At 32.0% G+C, this 23,513-nt stretch overlaps 5 protein-coding genes across 8 annotated transcripts; 3 read left to right on the top strand and 2 right to left on the bottom strand.

Moving 5' to 3' along the window:
- Positions 1–79: 79 nt before the first annotated feature.
- On the top strand, positions 80–997 carry LOC123011845. The gene is made up of 3 exons (XM_044409494.1): positions 80–112; positions 248–811; positions 862–997. The coding sequence occupies exons 2-3, from the start codon at positions 287–289 to the stop codon at positions 967–969; spliced, it is 633 nt and encodes a 210-aa protein (XP_044265429.1). The 5' UTR covers positions 80–112; positions 248–286; the 3' UTR covers positions 970–997.
- On the bottom strand, positions 989–2,529 carry LOC123011841 (phosphatidylinositol glycan anchor biosynthesis class U protein). Its single transcript, XM_044409489.1, has one exon. It carries the CDS (start codon positions 2,384–2,386, stop codon positions 1,049–1,051), a length of 1,338 nt encoding a protein of 445 aa, XP_044265424.1. The 5' UTR covers positions 2,387–2,529; the 3' UTR covers positions 989–1,048.
- Positions 2,530–2,666: 137 nt separating this feature from the next.
- LOC123011843 (RISC-loading complex subunit TARBP2-like) lies at positions 2,667–4,039 on the top strand. Of its 3 annotated transcripts, XM_044409493.1 has the most exons (3): positions 2,721–2,739; positions 2,799–2,859; positions 2,917–4,039. In XM_044409493.1, the coding sequence occupies exon 3, from the start codon at positions 2,955–2,957 to the stop codon at positions 3,906–3,908; it is 954 nt and encodes a 317-aa protein (XP_044265428.1). In that variant the 5' UTR covers positions 2,721–2,739; positions 2,799–2,859; positions 2,917–2,954; the 3' UTR covers positions 3,909–4,039. The 3 variants fall into 3 exon arrangements, with proteins under 3 accessions (XP_044265427.1, XP_044265426.1, XP_044265428.1); XM_044409492.1 differs by having other exon boundaries at positions 2,667–2,859; XM_044409491.1 differs by having other exon boundaries at positions 2,670–2,848.
- Positions 4,040–4,182: 143 nt separating this feature from the next.
- Positions 4,183–18,445, top strand: LOC123011840 (spatacsin-like). 2 transcript variants are annotated; one of them, XM_044409487.1, is made up of 11 exons: positions 4,183–4,418; positions 4,475–4,531; positions 5,394–5,675; positions 9,419–9,612; positions 9,672–10,008; positions 10,421–12,225; positions 12,276–12,455; positions 15,314–16,756; positions 16,904–17,635; positions 17,684–17,883; positions 17,928–18,445. In XM_044409487.1, the coding sequence occupies exons 1-11, from the start codon at positions 4,232–4,234 to the stop codon at positions 18,283–18,285; spliced, it is 5,775 nt and encodes a 1,924-aa protein (XP_044265422.1). In that variant the 5' UTR covers positions 4,183–4,231; the 3' UTR covers positions 18,286–18,445. The 2 variants fall into 2 exon arrangements, with proteins under 2 accessions (XP_044265422.1, XP_044265423.1); XM_044409488.1 differs by lacking the exons at positions 4,183–4,418; positions 4,475–4,531; positions 5,394–5,675 and adding an exon at positions 9,209–9,340.
- On the bottom strand, positions 7,480–9,144 carry LOC123011842 (adenosine deaminase-like protein). The gene is made up of 4 exons (XM_044409490.1): positions 8,874–9,144; positions 8,148–8,826; positions 7,998–8,098; positions 7,480–7,946 (listed from the first exon to the last, which is right to left on the bottom strand). The coding sequence occupies exons 1-4, from the start codon at positions 8,910–8,912 to the stop codon at positions 7,755–7,757; spliced, it is 1,011 nt and encodes a 336-aa protein (XP_044265425.1). The 5' UTR covers positions 8,913–9,144; the 3' UTR covers positions 7,480–7,754.
- Positions 18,446–23,513: the final 5,068 nt, after the last annotated feature.

Here is a 23,513-nt window from a genome sequence, read left to right on the forward strand (position 1 = left end):
AATAAATAAATTTGAGATTGGTATTGAAAATAAACATTTATTATTAAAAGATGTAATGAATTTATGACTTCCTGTGAACCATGATGGTATTAGCAATAATGTATTTTTGCAAGTAAGGTTTTTTTATCAGATGTTATTTTAGTTTTTTTTGTTAATTTTTATTATTATTCTAATATTTATCACAAATATTAAGCTATTTCAAGGGTGTTTAATTTAATTTGTTATGTATCCCCTCTTCTTTTTTTAGAATAGAAACAAGAAATGTTAAAATTCCAAATTTGAGGTTATGTTTTTGAAAATGAGTAAAAACAAGAAATTTAATTTAAAAAATTTCATCCTTGCTGAGGAACGCAAAAGGATATGGAAAGAATCAGTCGACAAGCAGGAATACAGAGAAAACGTAGATTTATTGGATAGACTCCAGAAGAGAAATTTGGAATTGGTGACTAAAAGAAATAAATCGTTTGAAAGCAAACAAATAAGAAACCGTAGAAATGTAGGTAAAATTAGTAAAAAGAAGACTAGAAGCCAAAGACAAGGAAATGCTAGTGAGTCAACATGTCCTGAAGTCTGTGTAAAGGAGCTTCTTTCGCTTATTCATTGTTTGGAAAATAACACAATCAACGCAAGAAAAGAAGTTCATGATTGCTTAGAACGCCAAAGTTCAACGTTTGGTCTTTTCTGGGATTCACCAACTCAGATATTGAGACTTGCAAAAAAGTGCGTTTTAACTCAAGAATGGTCAAAGATGACCTATTTTTTACTATTGCTTTTACATTTTGACAAGAAATACCTTAATATTATCAAAAATGTAATCAATCTTTACTGTTTGTACAATATTTGTAACTGATTTAATTTCAGATGGTCACAATTATGATTAAGTTTAACCCATTGGTGAAGGAAAGTGGATTAGAAAGCCAATTCAAAACATTAGTCCAAACATCAAGTACCAAGTCTTTAATTGTATAAGGAAATAAAACAATATTTGTACAAAAAAGTCTTATTTATTGCGATTAACATCAAGATCACACAAATCTTAAAAAATGGTCTATTCTAAAATAAGCAAGGCATCCTTTCCATCAATCTTCCTTTCCTTCCCATGATTCAAACAAAATTCACGTTTCAGGTATGCAAACAAAATATCAGTAACCAAAAAAATTTGTGCTATGGCAAACGCTAATGTGACTCCAAAATAAAAATTTGCATTTGCAGAGTTTGAGTAGATCCACAAATGCCACAAAATCGGACCCAAAGCTGTTGTAATAAGAAAAATCACTCCCACCAAAAATCCTTGTTGAGAGTAATTAAACAAATGAATAAAGCAAGGCAAAAGACTCAACGCAAATCCAACATCACCCAAACATGGATACGACTTAAAAACTGAAATCAGACATAAAAGTGCAAAAGTTAGTAAAAATGGATCTTTGCGAAACTTAACCGACAGTGGAATTAGATACAGAATGGTTGCGTTTATTTGAAAAGAGCTAATGAATAAGTCTCGAAAGTGGTCAAACATTTCGGTGAAAAAGTACCAAAATAACCCGATGTTGGGTTGTAAGTCTGGGACTGTTATTATGAAACCGTAGACGTTTTTCATAAATGCGGTACCGTTGCTTAAAGTAATGGAAATGCTTATGAATGCTGCAAGTGTGGCAACAAACAAAATTGGTGTGATAAACGCACGAAATTTATTTTTGTAAATACCGTAAAAGTACAAGAAAACTGGAATAATTAATACTATCGGGTACAAAGACATCATTGTGCATAACGCGAGAGAGAGTAAACTCAAAACAACACTACCGCTTAGCATAGAAAACAAAAAAAGGGCTACGAAAAAATTATGAAACACTATAGTCGACTGGCCAACACAATTGAAAATTGTATAAGGGTTAAAAAGAAAAGCCGCTGCTACAAAAACTGGTGAATTAAGGAAATCAGACCCTGATAACAAGAATTCCTTACTGTTCTGGGCGTACTGCTTTTTATTTTCTTCTTGTTCAATAAATAGGTGAAACATGTATTTCTTTGCAACAAAATACAGTAACGCTGCTGTTCCCGCATCAACGATGAGAAATATAGTCTTAATGTGCAATTTCCACGACTGTGTCAATATTTTATAGAATAATATTGTTATTGGTGCTTCATGGAGTAAATCCCCGTCATATGGATTTATACCCTTGGACTGAAGACAAAGTCCTTCCGATACTCGTTTCCATGAGTTCAGAGGTGTGGATATTTCAATATGGTTTGCAATTATGGTTTGATATCTTGAAAACATTAACCAATAGCGGATTCCAATTCCTGTCAGGTACATGAGGAAGATGGTCCATCCCTTGTAACAATTTTGGTTTAAGTCCTGACATTTTTCTTTTTTTTCAAGTGCCATGATGTTACAATTTCAAAAACTCATCCCCTTTAAGGGACAATTTCGAAGATATTGAAAATTACAGATTGAATAATTAATAGAATTAAGTGAGGTTAGTATGAATTCAAAATGACACTCCCATCTGTCAAACAATTTTGTACAAGGTCGTGGTTAAAGAAACGACTCGAAGCATAAACCAAGAGTAAATAAAATTCTGTTATTATAACTTAAATGTACAACTTTAATAAATCAATTAAATTTTAAATTAAATTGATTGGTCACTATAAAATAAACTTTTTTTGTGCCTTTAATCTAGTCAACCATAAATACATACTGTAAATGTCATTGCATGGAACTTTAACCACTTATACCTCGTGTGTTGACGAATTGACAATGACAAATACAAAAATTTTAACGGATTTTTTATTTTTAGTTTTGATCTTAGGTTGATTCGTGAATGTGCGTGAACCGGACTGTTTAAAGGTAATTTTTTGGTTTGTTGTGTCATACTTTGTAAATGTCATTTATTTTTAACTCGCATTATTTGGTAGGTACCTACCTATTTGGTGGATTTACTGCGATTTTCAAAATGTCTCAACAAAATACCAAAACTCCTGCTATGGTGCTCCAAGAATTCACGGTAAAGCGTGGTTTCTCTCCTCCTGAATACATCCTGGTAATGAGCAAAACCGGTACACATGAAAACGAATTTCACTACAAAGTTAATGTTGCAAATGTGCGTGGAATGGGATTTGGACGTTCAAAACAAGTAGCAAAACATAACGCTGCAAGCAAAGCGTTAGAAATTCTTGCCGAGCAAGGTTTATATGACCCTAGTAGCAACCCTGCTCAAGAGTTTAATGCACAATCTCATAGAAATGAATCCGATAGCCCCTTAAAGCCGCCAGTTAATTTTATAGGGAATTTGAAAGACATGTGCTGTGAATTAAAGCTTCCTTATCCGGAATTTAAGGAGATTTCTGACGTTGGGCCTCCACACTGCCGGGAATTTACTTACGAATGTAGTATTGCTTCAATAACAACTCAGGCAACTGCTAATACCAAAAAGCAAGCTAAGCAACTTGCAGCACGAGATATGCTGGAGAAAATTAGGGAAACGTGTCCAGAACTAACAGAACAGTTTACTGCTGAGTCTAACAGCATTACGTCAGATAGTCATGAAGTCCTTAAGAAATACAGTGAATTATCAACAACTCTAGATGTTATCCCTAACAGAGCAGTCATGATTGGGGAATTTTCGACAGCTATTAAGAAGAGAATGATAGAAAAAAATGTTTCTTTTGAAGATTTCCAAGAACAGTTTAAATTGAAAAATAAAGTAGGAATTGATTACATTTTTGAAAAATTAGATATTAAATACAACATAGAATTGTTTCAAGAAACTCCTCCAATACTTTGCGCGTTGTTTGGATTAGATACACCTTTTACTGTAATGGCTGTTGGACGTAGTGAAGAAGATTCAATGACAAAACTGATTCATGAGATATATGTAATTTTAGATATTTATATGAACAGAGGATAGTTGTACAGTAACCTTTTCTTTTAGATAAATGTATTGACTTGAATTAAGAATAATATTTTTTTTTTATTTAAGGGTTATTTTTGTTTGATAGTTCTCCGTAGTTTGAAACAAAATTATAACAGTTAACTGCTGCCCAATTTTGTGTAGTTTTATCTCATCTTGCTAGATGTCGCCTTCTTTCAAAATGTCTAAAATGTCATCCTCAAAATGATCTGCGGGAAGATTCTGGGGGTGGCAAATATTATTAAATGTTTGAAATAAACCAGTATTTATAAATAAAAGTAGTGTCACTTTCGGTAACCACACTTGAAATCACAAATACAATGGCAGGTGAAGCTAGTCATAAGAAAAAAGGTAAACTATCCCGTCAAGAATCAAACAGATCAGGTAAAGGTTCAGAAGTTGAAGATAGGCCTACAGCCGGTGCCAGCAACACCCAAGACAAGACTAGCGGAGGTCTTCGCGTTTATAAAATAGTCGTCTTAGGAGACGGAGGCGTGGGAAAATCTGGTGAGAAACTCTCGTCTTTTCTCATATGTACATTTATTCATGATGTGTGTTTGTAGCCGTCACTCTTCAATTTGTAAACCACAGTTTTTTGGACTATCACGACCCAACCATAGGTAAATAACAAGTTTGTGCACGAGTTGAGGGGACGATACAGTATTTTGGGTGAAATTGATTCTTAAACACATTGGAAAATGCCTATTTTGATAAAATATGGAGGTGGAATGCCCTGTTTAGTGAAAGGACAGAACTACACAATTGCACCGCATTGCTATTTAAGCATATAGCACATATTGGAATATTCTTATTCAGGATGAACTTTTTTCAAAATCTCAGAATTCATCAAAAATTGAAGTAATTATTCTTATTCAGGATGAACTTTTTTCAAAATCTCAGAATTCATCAAAAATTGAAGTAATTGTTATTTTGGGTAAAAACAATAACTGCTTACTAATTTAGCTTACAGCATAGGTGCTTAAACTTACTTGTTTTATTAAATGTTCACTGTGTTACATAAACAAAATATTTCATAGACACATTTTAAAACTATACTGGTAGTAAGGTCGTATATTTCCTATTCAACATCAGAAAACTACACTATTTACGAAATATTTTTTTATTTTACACATTATTGCATTTACATGTAGATAAAGAGGACGTGACAACATCACTGCACAATCATATTTCTACTAATTCAAAATACATATATAAATTGTCTCAAAAACAATAAAAAACACTTTAAGCGGGGTCAAAATGTAGGAATTCTAATTCTGAAAAAATATAAAGTTATTTCCAATTGATTATCTGTCACTGATTCGAATGTTTTACTGTGTTTTGTCACTTTATGAACTCATTTGCGCTTTCACAAACACTAAAGATAGGTCTTCAAAACAAAGTGTCAAAATGTTTAGTTTCTTTTTATAGTATCCTTCAGCTTTTGCATTTTTGGAATTTATGTTGCTAACTTGGTGTTTCCAGAGGACTCGTATCAGAAACAGGCCGTAATTGACGGCGAAGCGGCCCTTTTGGACATTTTAGATACGGCTGGTCAAGTCGAATTTACAGCAATGCGTGACCAATACATGCGCTGCGGCGAGGGCTTCCTGATCTGCTATAGCGTCACGGATCGACACAGCTTCCAAGAAGCGCTCGAATACAGAAAACTTATCCAGAAAGTGCGAGCTTCCGAAGACACACCCTTAGTTCTAGTCGGCAACAAATTCGATCTTCAATTGCAGAGGAAAGTCACGACGGAGGAAGGTAGGACGTTGGCGAGACAATTCGCTTGTCCATTTTACGAAACGTCGGCGGCTTTGAGAACATTTGTCGATGATGCGTTTCATACATTAGTTAGAGAGATTAGAAATAAAGAAAGAGAGAAACTTGGGTTGCCGGTGAACGAACGAAAACCGCACAGACACAGCAAATGGTGGCGGTTGAGGAGTATATTCGCGCTAGTTTTTAAAAGAAAAAGACACACGAGTTACAATTCATAACTTTTAGTTCAAGTTATTATCGTTCGTTTGAGTGACACCTCAAACAATCAGGTTTATTCATTTCTTGGCTTAGTTTAGACACACTGAGGTGACCAGTTCTTGCTTCTTGTATGATTTGTTTGAAATCAAAAATGACTGAATATTTTGCAGAATCACCACCATAAACATTCCAGTCATTTTATATTCCTTGAAAATTAAAAATCTACTTACTTCACTAATAGCTTTTAATTCCATGAGTGTTATTTCTGTAAAATGGCTTTTTTTTTTAATTTCATTAGCTTGTAAGAGTTCGAATGACTGGTCTGTTTAATATAAGTGCAATAATTATCGTTTGTTAGTAACAAATGTATATAAAAATTTGTTTGATGTTCCTAAGCTGTAAAAATCGTGAGCTGTTACAACGAAGCAAGAAAAATACAAAATGGATAAATCCAAGGCGTTTAATGCGCACAATTCTGTAATGTCATTATACTGTTAAAAAATATGTAACGCATAAATTGTTGTTTTGTAAATTCTAATTTTCGTAATTATGTAATTGCAACGATTTTTTTATTCAGAGAACGCAAAATTTAAATTGAAAAAAAGGATTTATTTAAATCTGGATTTTATACAAAAAATTAATTAAAATAACACATCAAGATTCAGTATTTAAGAATAACCATTTATAAAAGACAATAAACCTTACATTTTGATCAGTATAAGGTGGATTTACGAATATTTACTGCAGAATGTTGGTTCGAAAGAATCAGTTTATTGTTTGAATACGTCTTCGTCACAGGCTGCTTTATTTAAATATTTTTTGTTTCACGATTCTAAGGCGGGTAAATGTTTGTGAATCTAGACATACTGACACTTCAAACACCTACTTAAATCTAAAAATAGATCGGATTATCGTTTAATAATAGGTACTAACTGCATTAATCACTAGTTTATGATTAATTACTGCCATTGTTGGGCACGTTCCAAATCAATTGAATTTTGAACAAAACGCCTAAAGTTGTGAACCATAAAAGCAGCTCATAACTCATAAATGTTGGAAAAAATTCGTTTATATGTTGTAACCCAAGTCTTTCGCATTGAAATTGTACTGCATGTATATAATACTTTAGGTATAAATGTCTGAATTCGGTAATCGAACATCATTGGACACAGCCAAGACCAATCATTGCATTTAATGTAGTTAAGAATTTGTTTGTTGTTGATATTTTTATATTTTATTTCATTGTCCCACAATGAGGCTAAGAATTTTAATCGTTAAGTATCTTCCTGTTCACAGCGCTGAGAATTCTAATAACCGTTATGTTTTGCGAAATTTATAGCTGTTGCACTTTTTCTCATGCTCATGTAAAAATTAATAGTGAAATAGTAAAGAGGAAAACAGGGTAGAATCAAATACTGGCGGTTGACCTCTTGATTTTCCTGCATTAAAACGAAATTAAATGGAAATTAGAATAATACGAAAAACCAATCATTAAGAACGGGTATATAGCTGTAGTATTTTGATGTTTGTCGATGGCAGCTTAGCCTTTAGGTGACATTTGTGTAACAAAATTGTGATGTGCCCTATTTAAATGCAATTTTGAATTCTACATTGTTTTCTTTTTGCTTTTATAATACTCATACTAACATCATTTGAACCACTTTTTTTTCTTTTATTTTTGGTAGGTATTCATCTGTATGAATGCTACTCAAAAAACGACGTATTAGTTCATAGGTGGAGACTTTTGACGTGAGTAATAGAAAAAATATTCTCTTTAAACACGTCAAAAGTCATACCTTAATAAAAGTATTAATATAAGTTATTTATTGTATTTTTTATAATCTGAAATATAAAACTGTTTTGTTAGAAGTGATTTTTCACTTTCCAGTCTTGTAAAATTTTGGTGAGTACTTTCTTTTCCTCATCTGAAGCAAATGTGTAACTGACCGTTTTCTGAGTCATTTCCCAGAGGTTTGTTGGTGTTAAAGAAAAATATTGGTAGGCTAATCCCAGTTCTTTGGATAAATTCGTCCCAAATACGCCTTTATCATCAGTCTAAAAAGTGTCTATTAAAATGTTTGTCAAAAAAGTTACCAAAGTACAAACACATAAAGTAAATGGTAATGAATTTTTAATCCATTCTTGCAGATGATGCTGTTTGTAACTTTTCGCCGTTCCACATGCCACGTTTGATGTTAAACAGCATTCTGTAACAAAAATGTGACCAACAAGCTCAGCGAGAGTGGTACATCGTACCCAATGGAATGTTTGTGTCAAGATATAATTTCCAAATGCTATCATTACCCCCAAAATTAGGATGCAAAAATGTCCCATGCCCAATTCTGTCGGGTCTAAATTTGAGAATTTCTTCAACCTCCTCATCATTTTTTATTTCAGCGCAGTGTAGAGTGATAAATAAGCCACAATTTCGTGCTTTTTGAAATAGTTTGGGGTCGAAAGTGCCATTGTAAGGGTTACCACTAAAATCAACGCCTTTTATTACATTGGGATATTTTTGCCTCATTTTAATAATAAGTTCCAAGTTTTCTTCACATTTCAAGTCATCGCTTCTATCAATTGAAAGAAGCAGCTTCACAATGATGTTTTTATCACAATCTTTTATTGCTCTAATCACAGATTCGATATAATCTGCTTTCGTCATGTTTTGTTCTTCTCTTGGAGTCGTCCGTAATTCTAAATATGCGACATTTTCATTGAAGAAATCCTCAATTACGTATTTTGTGGCCAAGTAAACTGATTGTTGATTTTTAGTAGCACTATGGGCTACTTTGAATAATTTAAAACATTCATTTAAGGTTTTTTCGGTTGCTTGCAAGTCCGCTAATTGTTGATATTCGGATATTTGTTCGTTGGAGCATCCCAGTTTTTGTAAACTGAAAGCGCTTAAAGAGCCATTGAGATGAGCGTGCAATTCCTAAAAAATATGTATACAATGATGTAGAAATGGAGAAATTTACTGACTATTTTCGGTAATAAGTTACAAAACTGTTCAAATTCCATTTTAAAATATGTGCCACAGGACAGATAGATTATGTGCCCACGTGTTGTAAACAAAACACTATCGTTTTGTCCACACAATAGCGGAATACGGAGGATTAGCAGCCAGTCGGTAAAAAAGTTCAGCAACGAAGGATAAAAAAAAATATGTAAATTTTTGATAAAACTAATAGTCTGTAGGTAAAATTGATCACATTTTTTAACATTAGAATTTCAAATCAGTAATCACTGAAAGCAAAATCATTTTACGCATTATGGGCTTCTGTGAATCAAACTTCAACAGTCCGATACGACCAATCAAACACGTGACCACGTGACTGATAAGTACAAGGAAACAAATGACTCACGATATAAGAAACGTCAGATGGTCATTTGTTTTGTTTTTGTGCTGTATCGATGTGTGGTTACGTGCGATTTTAATTATAATTTAGGTAATAATTGCCTAATTTTAATTTGTGTATGCCTAATTTAAGTGAAAGTGTCTGACATAACCTTATTTTTTCTACCAGAAATGAATCCTCCGCCACCTGCGACCTTAAATAAAGAAACAATAGGAGTCTGGCACGGATGGAGCAACGTTGGTGATAAGGAAGTAGCCAGAGAGGCAGCAGCAAAGGGTTCACATGTCAGTTTAGCAATTCATTTTCTCTCGTTACGAAAAAGAATTACTTTGGAAGAAGCCCAAGTCTGGTTCAGAGAAGAAGTAACATTTTTTGTTTACCTTACACTGCATAATATGTTTACGTAAATGTGCTTTTTTAGGTATTAAAATGGGTACATGAATTATTGGACAGAAAACAAATTTTCCGGGCTTCCCATGTTTTGACCAATATTGGAATTGATCCAGGTGCAGAATTTTCCAAAATTTTTTATACCACAAGCAACAAAAATATGAGGGAATATATTGGAAATCATCTCATGAAAATTGAAAAACTTGATGAAACTTTGCAACAATTATGGACTTTTCTTAATCTGATTTTGGAAAATGCGATCACGATTTCAAAGTATAAATTACCCACAGAAAGTTTGGAATGTTTGGATAAACACAGTGAGGGTTTCAAGGCAGAAGTGGCTACAGTTCTATTAATGAAAACAGAAGGTTTGGCTCAGATATAATTTAAAAAAAAATAAGAATTGAAAAAACAGTTAAAAGAATGTTCATTTATATTTTTTTTCTAATGTTTAAATAGAAGAGAAAAATGTGGGGTGAATATTTTTTTAACTGTGTTAAAATTATACTATTCTCCAAGTACAAGTGGGTCAGTGGTAGTTCACATTTTTCATTATTAAAAAAATTGTTTATTATAGTTTCTAATTTATCTAAAAATAATTCTTAAGCTGTCACTAATTGTACCTACTATATTTCTCTAGATGAAAATGTAGGTGCTATTTTGCTCTTGATTTTTTTATTTTTTTGTATAGATTTGATAAAACTAAGCAGAAACAAATAATGGGCCACCACTGACCATTGATGTGACGAATTTTATAGAAATTTGTATTTTTTTTTTCAGACACTAGACTAAATACGTTTTTAAATGCCGAAACGCTTTGGAAATATTTGTTGATCAACAATGATCTGAATAATTTACTTTTGTGGATAAATATCAGATACAAATCTAAAATAGACGATATGTTGGAAGGTATTTTAATAGACCAATTCAAAAAATTTGCAATCACAAACGAAATGTTAAATTTTCTTGCTGATGAATCTGTTGCCACGAATTTACGACACGTTCTGTATAATGAATTGAGTAAATTCGGAATATTTCAAAACGAGGAGAAAAATAACGTGATTTTAATATTGGAAAGACTGAAAAATTCTTATAGTTTAGCTAATTTATACCAAATTTTAGGAAAAAATCAGTCGACGATAAACGTGGATCATTTTATTAAATTATTGATTGATTATTGTTTAGATAAGCAGTATTATACAGTTTTAAATGTTTGCGTGAAAAATTTTAAATTGCCGCAAGATACCAAAGAATTAAGTTTGATTGGTGATTTTCGTTCATTAGTGAATGGTTTTAGCGAATTTTTACTAACTAGAAATATTTTAAACGTTGTTGATACGCTTTCAAATGACCTTATAACGTTCTTCAATGATAATCCTTTAATTTTATTGACTTTATTAATTTTTACTAAAGAATGTGATTTTACCAAAATGATCGAAAAGTACTCGTTAGTCATAAATAATTTAAATTTAACCGATTCTCTCATAAATATGTTAAAACAAAATGAAATTTTTAATACCGTCTGTTCAAATAAAATTACCGGACCGCCCAAATGTGAGTTGTCCATTTACGATTTAATTGAGAAACATCTGAAAATCGATAAGCAATTGTTACTTGAATTAAAATCATTAAATAATCAACTTGCGCTTTTCTATACTGAAGTTATTCAAAAATATGGCTACTCGAAAAAAATCGACTACAAATTTTACTTGAAAGAAGCAAGACCGAGCGTTGCTGCGAAAAAATACATTTTGGGTGAATCACACGATTTGAAAATTTTAGATCGGAAAAACTGCAAATTGGCAATTATGAATTTTGATTGCGATGAAATCGGGTCGAGTTGTGTCGCTTTTAGTGAAATGGTCGGAGCTGATTCGAATAAAGTGCGAGTTTTGATTCGAGTTGCAAAAATTTTGAGTGAGTCCAAGTACGAAAAAGAGTCACTTTTGGAGTTGCTTTTAAACGAGGATGACCCGTATGTGGTACAAAACGTTCTTGAAAAAATCCTTATCGAATCAATTGAATGTAACCCATTTTTGAGCGGCTCTCAGCTCGTGCAAGCCTTGAAACTTTACGAAATCACAATCCAATTTAGCAAAATCACAAATATTAAACTACCCGAGCTTTTTTTCAAATCGTGCGCAAGTCGTAATTTGTGGCTTCCGTTTCTGTTGTTGGCCCAAATCCATGATTATCCTCTCGATCAGATCAAACTACTGATCCAGTTGTTCAAAAGTCCGAATATGTTGGAACATTTAACACACGGAGTCGTTAACGATATCCAAGTCGAGGAGAAAAACGTCTCTTACTCCCGAAAGAGTCTCATGCTCAAAGTAGGTCTGCACAAAAATCTCGACATTTTGAATCAATACGCTTCGATGTCCGGAAAATCGCAATCGAGTCTTGAAAGTGGGGGAAGTAGTTCAAGTTCAGATTTTTTCGAAATTGATGTTTCCAATATCAAAGCGACTCTGCTCCAGACTTTAATTAGGTGTCACAATAGTACGGATCCACCCAAAGCTTTGCTGCAGGCCTGCCAATTGTATCGGAATCCGTTGTTGGCGGTTTTTGCGACAAGCTATGAGGTTTACGTTGAATTTTTATAGTGGGTTAGTTTTTGAATTTTGGTTTTTAGCCTGACTCGATTATAACGAATTGGTTGACTTGGCTTTCGGTTTCATGTGAGTTGTGTAGAGTTTTCACAAATTATGAAACGACAGCGATTTCGGCGAACTCAGTTACGAATTTGTTGGAGGATTGTTTAAAGAGTAATTATCCAAAGACAATTCTGGAGAGTTTTGAAATTTTTATTCCTGTAAGTGTATTTTTTATGTTGGTATTCTTTGATTGGTTTGTTGTTTTAATTAAAATATGGGAGAAAATTTGATCGATTTTTGCTATGCAAGTTTTATTTATAAATTTATAGTGTTTATTTATTTTTATCAAAATTTACAAATAATCGAAACACACACAAATAAGATGACGTTATTAAGTCGAAAACAGCTATTTTTTTAGTTAGAAAAGGCCACGTTTTTACCGAAAGTTACACAAAATGTTATTTTCTATAACGAGTTGGTATCTTTTTTTTAATTTGGTTATTTCACTTAAAATTAGGTGTAAGTCAGTGCTTTCTTAATTTTTGGTTCTTTAATTTCTCAATAATTGCCATTTTATATATAAAAATATTATTTATTTAGAAAGTACTTTTTTTAATATACAGGGTGCGCCAGAACTTGCACCCCAGATAACATTTTCAAGTAAGGTAAGATACCAGGAACATGAAAAAAATGTTAAAAAAATTCTCTGTCAAAAAATTTTGACATTTATTTTTTTGACATTTGACATTTTTTTATGTCTATTTAATGATACTGATGATCTTGTATATGTTTTTTTACAATTATTTAGTAAAGGTACAAAAGTTTTGCCAATAAAAGCCACAAATAACATTGAACAGAGTTACAATTTAGGATACAACTTCCTTGTTTCCTCTTTTAATAGCCTATAGCAAAAAAAACTTGGAAAATTATTTTTCCAACAGAAATAAATAGAGTCAAAGTGCAAAATTTAAACCCTCATAACTCCTAAATTTTTATAGATAAAATTTTTTAACATTCTTTCCATGGCATTGTTCTCTGGGGCGCGAGTTCTGGCGCAGCCTGTATGTATGTATCTAATGTCGACTGAATGTCTCAGAGAACAGGAGTTTTAAGTTAAAAATAGACTAAACATTCTTCTGTTGTTTTTTTTCTTTCAAATTTTGCCTCATTTTACAGGACGATTAGTAATGTTCGCTTTTATGAAGTGTCTATATGAAACTCATTTTCAAAACAACAGTATCGTTTTCATTTCATATTTTCTCCTCAAATTTTTTGTTTTAGTTTAGTTAGTTTTTTCAGTGAACTTTTTTAATGCGCTGAAATTATAAAGGAATTTAAAATTTCAGAATCACTCAAATCATAATTCGTGACAACACAGTCTCCTATTTATTTCTTTTAATTTCAATATTTTTATGTTATTTTATCTACCGATAACACTAATTTTAATCTATTTGTCTCCAAATAAGTATACAGTATTATTAATTATTTAAAATTTGCCGCGTGAAATTTTATCGTTTTAAATATTCTTAGATGTCACAAAAACATGTTTTTGTCTCAAAAAACCGTGTAGGGAGAAATTTTTCTCTCCACACAAAAAACTAAACCGAGGAATCAAAATTTTCATAGATTGGCAAAAATATTTTTTCTTTCATGTTTTTTGTAGAAGTTATAGAAGAGACATACTTAAATTAATCTTAAATTAATTGTTAATAAAGAATAATAATTTATTGAATCTTAGTGTACACTCGTTACCACAAATACACCAAACCACCTGTAACACAAGTACGAAAAAAAAATAAAAGCTCAAACGGTCTTTGTTAAGTATTTTATTTTATTTATAGTACATATACAGGTGCGCCAGAACTTGCGCCCCAGAGAAAAATGCCATATAAAGTAAGATGCCAGGAACACCGAAAAAATGTTAAAAAAAATTTTCTATAAATACTTCGAAGTTATGAGAGTTTAAAATTTGCACCTTGACTCTATTTACTTCTGTTGAAAAAATAATTTTCCAAGTTTTTTTGCTACAGTCTATTAGAAGAGGAAACAAAGAAGCTGTATCCTAAATTGTTACTCTGCTCAATGTTATTTATGGCTTTTATTGGCAAAATTTTTGTACCTTTACTTAATAATTGAAAAAAAAACATATACAAGATTATCAGTATCATTAAATAGACATAAAATATGTCAAATGTCAAAAAATAAATGTCAAAATTATTTCACAGATAGAATTTTTTAAACATTTTTTTCATGTTCCTGGTAACTTATCTTACTTAAAAAAAATTTCTGGGGCGCAAGTTCTGGCGCATCCTGTATAAATGTAATGATCTACTTTAATGTTTTGCTTTTCTTCTTTCGTAAAACATCGTCTTCTTAACTTTCTCAACACTTTTTTAATATTGCAATTTTGGTCTAAAAAAAAATTGTACCGATGTAATATACGAGTAAAGCGCCTACAGTTTATACCTGTTTGCAATATTTGTTTGGATTGTAAAATACTGTAAAATTAAATTTAATTAAATTTAGTAAAAACTAAAAATCATTCTTTTGTAGTTTATTAAATTACTCGCAAAATTTTAGATCTTTGGGTATGAGAATAGTATATTAAAGTACAAGTTGCAGAAGGTACAAGCATATTCAAGCACAAATTTGAAAAAAAAAACAAATGGGTGCTTGAAGAACCTTCTGCAACAAGTGCTTTATACTATTTTTTCTATTTTGCCACTTTATATCATTTTATAAATTAAAAAACAAAAATTTTAATTTTGCGACGGTTGGCGACACTTAGTTATATGGAATAATTTTAGGCGGCTGTAAAAAATAAAAATAATTCTTATTTTAACATTTGAAAATGAATTGTAAAGAAAGTCCGTCACTAAAATTAAATTAACGCGAACGACTTATTCCAGCACTCAAATGACGTCATTTGGGTGCTGGAATAGACTTATTCTAACACCGAAGTAGAAAAAATATTTTTTTGCCCGTTGCCTTTACATACAACAAAAATACAAAACCAATCAAAGAGTCGATAACTAATATGGTATTTATTTAGGTAATTAAATGACTGCTTTTGTAGGAGAATCCGTTACGAACCTTTATGGAATTTTTGCTTTGCTGTTACCACCTTGATTTCACAAATCCCTCTTTAGTACAAAAATTAGAAACATTCCAAACCATGTTGAAAAACTTGCGAAAAAACAGCATAATCAGCGAAGCCGATCACGAAATGACTTACTTGAATAACAAAATCTGGATAGAAACCACCGCAATCCGACTCTTATCCGCACTTTTAGAATTTAACTGCAATTCGATGTACGAACAAATCCTAATAGTCGAAAACTTGTACAAGATTCAAATTTGGAAATACTTCTCGTCTGATTACCCAAACTTTTATAACTTGTTAGAAATTCTGAAAGCACTCTATTCTAGTAATTGTGGAGTCAGATTGAATATCAGTTTAATGTTTGAAACGAAAAATTCGCGTCAAGCCATTATCCAATGTATAAACGCGTTATTAGAAAAACAAAAATTTTCAGTAGCTTTAAAAATCTCTCAAATCGAAAATCTTCCTCCTGATCTCATTCTGACGAAAGAATGGCAAAATAAAATGAATGACCGAAATGATGAGAATTTTTGGAAGGTTTGTAACGAAACTTTTGCCAAACATAACGTCACAGCTGATTGCATCGTGGATTTTTTCCTCGAATGTTCAGAACAGACTTCCGATCTATTCGAAAAATTTACTTTACTAAAGCTGGCATGGGAGTGGTCGGAAAAGTACGATCTGTCGTCACTGTATGAAATCGAGAAAAAAATGTGGATTGCGTTTTTGTATTTGGATGACAAACATCGAGATCTTGACATTTTCGATATCAAAGAATCGACGTATCTTTATAAAGACTTGATTGAAATGTTGAAAGATGTGAGTCAATACGAAAGTGACTTAAGTAAAGATTTGATGAATCAGTTGGAACGAATTGTTGCTATTGTTCTTAACAAAAAGAACTTTTGGTTGGCTTTGAAGCTTCAGAAAATGTTTGGCTGCAAAAGTGCCGATTTGGAAACTCTTAAGTTGTGTCACAACCTAGCTGAAGGAATTTTACTGCCTTATCAGTTGGCTGCTGAGCAACGTTTGTTACTCTCAAATGTCAACTACTTGAGGACTTACAGTCGCAGAAGAACTTTATTGTCGACGAGGTTTTCAAGTTTTAGTTCATCATCTCACAGTCCGGCGAATTCTCTACAGATGATGCAAACTGTAGATAATGTGGAGTCTTATACCAACGATACTTTGGCCATTTTAAAGTTGCTTTCGGAACATTTGCATAGTGGAGTCGAGATTGGACAAAAGATTTTTATGAATTATCGAATTAGTATTAATATTGAGGTGCCATATCAGGTTGTTGTGATGACAACTGATTACATGAAGATTTTGAAAGATGCCTTGGAAGATAATTGTATGAATAAGATCGATGTGGTCCATGACTTTATTTGGGCTTATAAATGGTCGAAACATGAGGTAACTATTATCAAAATAAATGACACTGTTTTTTTTTAACACAAAAACAAAATCAGCTTAATTTTATTTTGAATTTTGTTTGGTTTCTAATGAAATAAAAGAAATGTATAATGTATGAACAATTATAAAAATGTAACGTTTTTACAGGTTGCTGATTTTATCTGCGAAGAGCTAATAAACTCAACTGCTTCCTATGTAGACTCCAACAACGACCACTTAACGATGTGGGATTTAAACATCGATCAAGATTTCCTTCTAATTCTCCAACTTTTACAAGACAACTGTTCAGTTCTAGGTCACAAAATCTACTCGTATGCCAGCACTTTACACAAATCTCACATCGAATCCGACTACTCTTTCAAACCATCGGACCTTTCACTCGTTATTGAACTATTGATAAGAGCCCACGACTGTTTCACCACCGACTGCAACATGGAAGGAATTTCAATTGTCTTAAAAAAATCAAAAGAAGTCGTCGCGAATTTACTAATCCTCCAGGACTGGAAATTAATGGTCAGACTTTTGACTGGTGTTGCTAGATACACGGAAATGAACTATGTTTTCCAAATTCTGAAAGAAAACGACCAATTTGAATTTCTCCTGCGCAAAAATTTACGAAAAGATAACACTCTTAAAGTCGCTTTGTTGGAATATTTGAAGAAGTTTTGTCCCGATAATCGTGACCTTTATAAAATAGTAGCCCTTCACTTTACACTCTTTTCTGAAGTTGCGATTCTGTGGGAAAGAGAGGCGCAAAATAACGTCAAAAATTTGATTTCGATTTCAAAGTTGGAGATGCAAAATAACAAACTTAACATCGATGAAGAACCGTTTTTACTGTTCGAGAACACCCAAGGCACGAAAATTTGTTTAAATAAAGTGAGTGTAGATAATTTATGTTGATTTTTTAATTTTCTGTTTTTGTAGGCAATGGAAAACTATATTCATGCAACTGATTTCCATCTACAGGGCGAAAAATTAACACTAGCCATGAATTCAGCGAAACAAGCCGAATTGATTGCTTTGCAGTTGGCACTACTGAACGAAGTTCCGGTGAATACTTCAGTTGTTTGTTTGTTGAATTTAAAAAGTGGGCAAATTGCCGAACTTATAACGTCAAAATTGAGGTAAATTATTGGTTTTTAATAAATTTTTCGTTTAGTTTGTTTAGTTTTGAGCAATCGTTGATTCTGGTCGAGGCTTACAATTTTCACGCCGATTGGGCTTCCATCCTTTACGAGAATTACGTGGTGAAAAATAACGCAACATATTTGGAGGATTTTCTTAAACATTTGCCATTGACTGATAATTTAGCTCATGATATTTCACGGAAGTTTATAGTCTCGAGTATAAATTCTGTGAGTGAAATAAAATGTATGAAGAACATTTTGAGTCGATTGCCGTCACTGCATGTCAAATACCGCATTGCTAGTGAGTTAGGGTTTACAGATTTGGTTGAAGATTTGATTGCGAGTGGGCAGTTGGTTTATTTGAAGGATACTGTGTGGAAGAAAGGATACAAGAGTTGAAAACCGTTGCAATAAATTCGTGATTTTATTTAGATTTTTTAGTTACATGTGTATTTATATGTGGCTGTGATTTAAAATGTTATCGAAACAAACTAAAGTTTTATCTTTTTACTTTATTCAATAAATTTATATACCTATTTAACATGTGTGTATATTGCAATTTTTGTTTTTTTTATTGAAATAGATGATGCCTAATAGACTAGTGCACTAGTACTATTTTTTAAGGATAGTAATAGTATTCCACAAAACGTTTAATTAAATGTTAATCTGGAGTTTTTAAATTAATTTTGTTTTAAGTTAGCTAATGTTACAACAGATTATGAAAATTGCATTTTCCTGACTAAAAAAAAACAATAAAAACGTAACTCAGTCATGTATAAATACCACGTGCAGAACTCGCACAAATGCAATATTTTTTACGTTCCATTTTGTTGAAATACGATATTGACGCATGTTACATTTTGTAAAAGTCGTTCAGTTTATAAGTGACCGCGAATCTTGAAGAATTTTTTTTGTAAGTTTTGACTTCTCCGAATAGTAGTTTTACTAAAGTGCGAGTTTAATTGGTATTGTTTAATGTTTACGTATGTTTAATTTGTTTTAAAATCACAATTTTGTGATGTGATGTAAATGGACATTTTGCTAAATTATGGTGAATATCATGGAAACTGTATTTTTCGAGGTATTGAGCAGCGTCTTTGAGATTACGGATTAGATTAAAATAAACAATTTGGTGAGTTATTCAAAATTACGTACTTATAGGTACATACCTACATATTAGTACATTTCTTATTGTTTTCGTCTTGCATGGGGCGTTTAACAATTTATGTGATTCTATTAAATAATAATTATTCGAGCACAATGTTACTGTTGTACATAGATTTATTTCAGACTTGTTTTATTGTTGAAATATTATAAATATTAATGATTATAAATATTGTTTAAAACGATTTTCTTTCTAACAAATTTTGTATTAAATAGGTATTCTAATTTACAATGGGTTTTTTACGATTAAAAAGATATAAAGTCTTTGTTTTAACCGAAAAACAAATTAACTTTATTTTGTTTTTGTTTTTATTTAGTGGCTTTATCTATAGCGTGTGCGCTGCTATGGTTGTATAGATAATAAAATAACGGTAAAGTATAAAAATAAAAGCTTTGCGTTGCAAAAGCTACAATGTAGAAACTTACAATAGGCAACACTTCGGAAAAGAAGCCTAAATTTCGTGGTTTGGTTTATATTAAAACAAATTGAATTGAATTTAAATTAATTATTAAGTGCCACTATTTACATAGTATATTTTATATTATCAATTAATTGGATACCTTAAAGAAAATTTGTTAAATTACAATTTATGTACCATTTTATGTCAATTTTCAAACCAAAAATAAAATTATAAAAACTTACTAAGTAATAATGTACCTCGCTATCTAACTATACCCAGAATTCATTAGAATTAACAAAGAATGCTTTATACATAGGTGTACGTCAGCTGATAAAGCTTCTAAACAATGAAGAATGAATTCCCGGCATATATGAAAAAAATTCCAGACAGTAATTACACCGTCATTATTAGAAAAGATACTTAAATCGAGTTCTAGAACATTATACCGGGTGAAAATGTGGAAATAACAGAATGATACTTTTTATAAAAAGTAGGTGGTAATTGTAACAAATATCTACAATAAGATATGTGCTTACAATGAGGTGTTGAGAATTATAGTGGAATTAGGTGAAATTCTAATAAAAGTTAACATTTTCACTTAAAAAAATGTTTTGTTTCAAATACAGTCACTTTACCGTTAACATTTTTTGTTTTTAATGTTAGGGCAGTGTTTTATTGAAAATTAGAACAATACTCAGTTTGGTGAGAGTAAAAAGTGAATTTATAAACTGGGATAGGCGGATAGGCCAGTTTTACCGTTTCATAATTACTTAATTTCTTTAAATACATTTAACCATACCTATTGGCATTTAAAAAATAAAGTTTTCGATTGTTTTTTTTTTGACATTTTTTGATTACTCGTGAAGTGCTTAACTATTATTATTGACGAAATGCACTTGCCACAAACTGTACAATTTTTATTATTTTATCATTTTCTCTACGTCCACCGCAACACTTGGTTATTTCAAATCATACAAATTATAAATTTTAATGAGTTTGCAAGCTGTTCAATGAAACAGAAGCAAACTTTTTATTCGATTAAAAAAGTAGTCATTGTACCAATTAAATTTTATTTTGATGGTATAAGAGAAGATATGTGGTTTTGCAACTTAAAATTTGTTTTCTATATAAATATGTAAATAGAATTTTTTTATAATAATAACATCCACCAAATGATACTTAATTTTCACGTCTCGTAGTACTGGTGAAAATGTACTGAAATAAGTGCACTTTTATAAATTTCTAAAAAAAGCTATGCATTTAATAAAGTTTATTCACGGTATTGTATAAAATTTGCGAATAAATTAATATGCGTTGTGTCCCCGGATAGGTAAAACGACGCTTGTAAAAGGTTCTCTATTTAAATTTTCATTTTTTTGGAGTTTAGCCCTGCTTGGTTAAAGATTAATTTCTAACATATTTATTCACTTTACTCATAGAAAAATAGGTTTTCTTGAATATTTCCGAGGCATATTTAATTTTTCAAAACTAAAATTACATGAAACGTACATGTATAAACATGAGGAACTTATAAAACGTTTCCAGTAAAAATTTTGCATTTCGTTTTTCATCTCGTTAAAATATTTGAACAAATAAAACGGATATAATCTGTTTTTGAAAATTATTCCGTGATTTCCGTGAATGTCAGTTGTTACTGGATGCAACTTTTTTAGTGTATCAAATAACTAAAAATGATAAATACAATGGCTGAAAAGCAAAATAAATGTTTTATTGCAACTTTAAACTTAAACAAAAAAATTATACCAATCTGCTATCTCTCTGATGAGCGCAAAAAAACTGTCTCTGCCGTTTCTTTCATAGGCATCTTCTCTAGTTCTATTCAAACCGTCCCTGTAATATTCTAGCCCCAAAATCTTTCCACTTCGATTCAAAATGCGCTTGCAAAATCTTGTCAACATTTTTAATTTTTTCAGACTTAACGTCTCATATCCATGTTAGCAAGATTAACGTTAAAAAGTTTTTTTTTTCTTTTTTTTTTGGTTACTACTACTTACGAATTTCAAAGAACTGAAGTGTATAGAAGCTTAAATTACCTAATCTCCCAGAATTTCGTAGAATGGATTTATCTGATTTTGCAGAGTAGGTTATTACTACACGTAATAATAGAATAATACTAACCACTGATGACTGCAAAGTGCGGGATATACCTGCCTTGGAAAATTGAAAAACTCACAGGATATAAGTTGTTTGTTATATCAGATTTATTATGTCCAAGACTGTTTCAATGGGTAAAATATCGAAAAATCTTAGTGGCCAAGGTATGAAATCAATTTGATCTTACCCAAAATAGTCCAACGTAACTCTGGCTACATGTGACATGTGTTATATTGTTGAAAATATTGATTACGAGAGATCTTGAGCTGTGGTAAATCATTTGCTTCTACCACGTTGTGAAAGTAACGTTGGGCCATTATGTCGCCTGTGATGCAGACCAAAATATTGTCTAAACAGTAACCTCTCGTACCATAACCACCACGGTTCTGTTTACACAGAACAAATCTGGATTTGTCGGTAAAGGTGTTACATTGCTGGTACCGATGTAGTCTTTTTAGCATCATTGCGGTCAATTTTGGCGATGCTCAGGGGTGAAGAATTAACTCAAGACTGAAGACGGTATAAAAACAGTCTTAAACTTTCGAGACAAAAAAACCTATTTGCGTTCCAGTAGAACTTCCATCTTCTCTAAGACCTCTAAGACCACAATCGTTCTTGTGGAAAAAATGCTCTTCGCAGTCTTTTGTTTTTGGACCCCATCCTATACATCGTGCTGTTCATGTTTGTCTTTCTTGAAACCATGTCTAATAAATAATAACAACTAACCACAGTAATGAAACTCCTGCTCGTCTTTGTGGCAATTTTTCTAAATGATAAAGGGGCATTCTCAGACCCAGTATTCGTGTTTTAAGAAGTAAAATGTTATAACACTTACACCACAAGAAACAATGAACTGATTTGTCTGAAAATTTAATCGTTTCTTATCTTAATTAAAACACATAAGTATAAAAAAATAATTACGATATAATCATAAATACTGGGTATTCTGTTTTCTATGTTACCATTGATTAACCATATGGTTAATCAATGATGTTACTTAGCATATTTTTCATTAAATTAATTGTTAAAAGCAAAATAAAAAAGTCTTGATAATTATGAAGTTTTGCTTTATTTGGCGAACACTCTAAAATAATTAAGGCACTTTACACGTTCTATGAGATTCAAGCAAGAGTTTTCACGTTTCTGTGTATTTAAATTAAACGTTTGTCTGTGGCAATTTATAACAAAACAAAGCAGAAGCGACGAAAGCAATCCGTCATGATCCATCGTAGCGGCGCGGCGGCGGCTGAATTCCCAAACATCCCTGCTAATATAAAACAAAGTTTCGAGTAAAATTAATGGAAATTTCTCTATATCGTTTTCGCGGTGACAAGCGAAACTATCAATCAGCCGAAACCGCGCTCAAATTGCAGAATTCCGCATGCAAAAACGGCTACGTTTATTCTCCTCCGTAGATGGCGTATTTCCAGAATCTGACAGAGACGTATCGCATTTATTTGCGCCCCAATCGGCATCAACCCCTTTGTCGATTTCTCTTGTCGGTGCTTTGAGTGCGAGAGTTCTTGTTGAGATCACGTGTGAGAAAAACAGTGGAGATGGACGTTTGCCGCTTAATATCAGTGTCGAGGAACATCGTTAATCTTGCTCTGCCTACATAGAATGTAATTATCGGGATATAGAATACATTGAGCTTCGAATTCAACGGCGAACGATGGAGGAGGCGAGGGCTGATGCCAACGACTCTTCGCTCTTTTTTTCCGCCAAGACGGACGATTAGTGGCTGATTTAATAATATGAATTCTTTATAAAGCATGTAATCTTTTCTAAATTACACATCATTTATGAGGGGGCGGAGTTTGCCCCAACACTGTGATTAATTGATGAACTATCTGGCGTTAATGGCTCTTGATGGGTTTGATACATCTACCCTTCTTCTCCTTTACAACGAGATCAATTTTTATGTTTCAGGCTAAAGCTATCGTTTGG

Source organism: Tribolium madens, unplaced genomic scaffold, assembly GCF_015345945.1.
Source record: "Tribolium madens isolate multiple individuals breed KSU strain unplaced genomic scaffold, Tmad_KSU_1.1 Scaffold_91;HRSCAF=231;Tcas5.2_LG7, whole genome shotgun sequence".
NCBI lineage: Eukaryota > Metazoa > Arthropoda > Insecta > Coleoptera > Tenebrionidae > Tribolium > Tribolium madens.

Bases quoted from the DNA above. Each gene is read 5' to 3' on its own strand.
- LOC123011842 (XM_044409490.1), bottom strand. From the start codon at position 8,912: ATGGAATTTGAACAGTTTTGTAACTTATTACCGAAAATA. The intron at 8,099-8,147 runs GTACGATGTACC...TTTTTGTTACAG, and splicing joins TGACACAAACATTCCATTGG to AATGCTGTTTAACATCAAAC. The intron at 7,947-7,997 runs GTTTGTACTTTG...GACACTTTTTAG, and splicing joins CATTACCATTTACTTTATGT to ACTGATGATAAAGGCGTATT.
- LOC123011845 (XM_044409494.1), top strand. From the start codon at position 287: ATGTTTTTGAAAATGAGTAAAAACAAGAAATTTAATTTAAAAAATTTC. The intron at 812-861 runs GTAATCAATCTT...ATTTAATTTCAG, and splicing joins ACCTTAATATTATCAAAAAT to ATGGTCACAATTATGATTAA.
- LOC123011841 (XM_044409489.1), bottom strand. From the start codon at position 2,386: ATGGCACTTGAAAAAAAAGAAAAATGTCAGGACTTAAACCAAAATTGT.
- LOC123011840 (XM_044409487.1), top strand. From the start codon at position 4,232: ATGGCAGGTGAAGCTAGTCATAAGAAAAAAGGTAAACTATCCCGTCAA. The intron at 12,456-15,313 runs GTAAGTGTATTT...CTGCTTTTGTAG, and splicing joins GTTTTGAAATTTTTATTCCT to GAGAATCCGTTACGAACCTT. The intron at 17,636-17,683 runs GTGAGTGTAGAT...CTGTTTTTGTAG, and splicing joins CGAAAATTTGTTTAAATAAA to GCAATGGAAAACTATATTCA.
- LOC123011843 (XM_044409492.1), top strand. From the start codon at position 2,955: ATGTCTCAACAAAATACCAAAACTCCTGCTATGGTGCTCCAAGAATTC.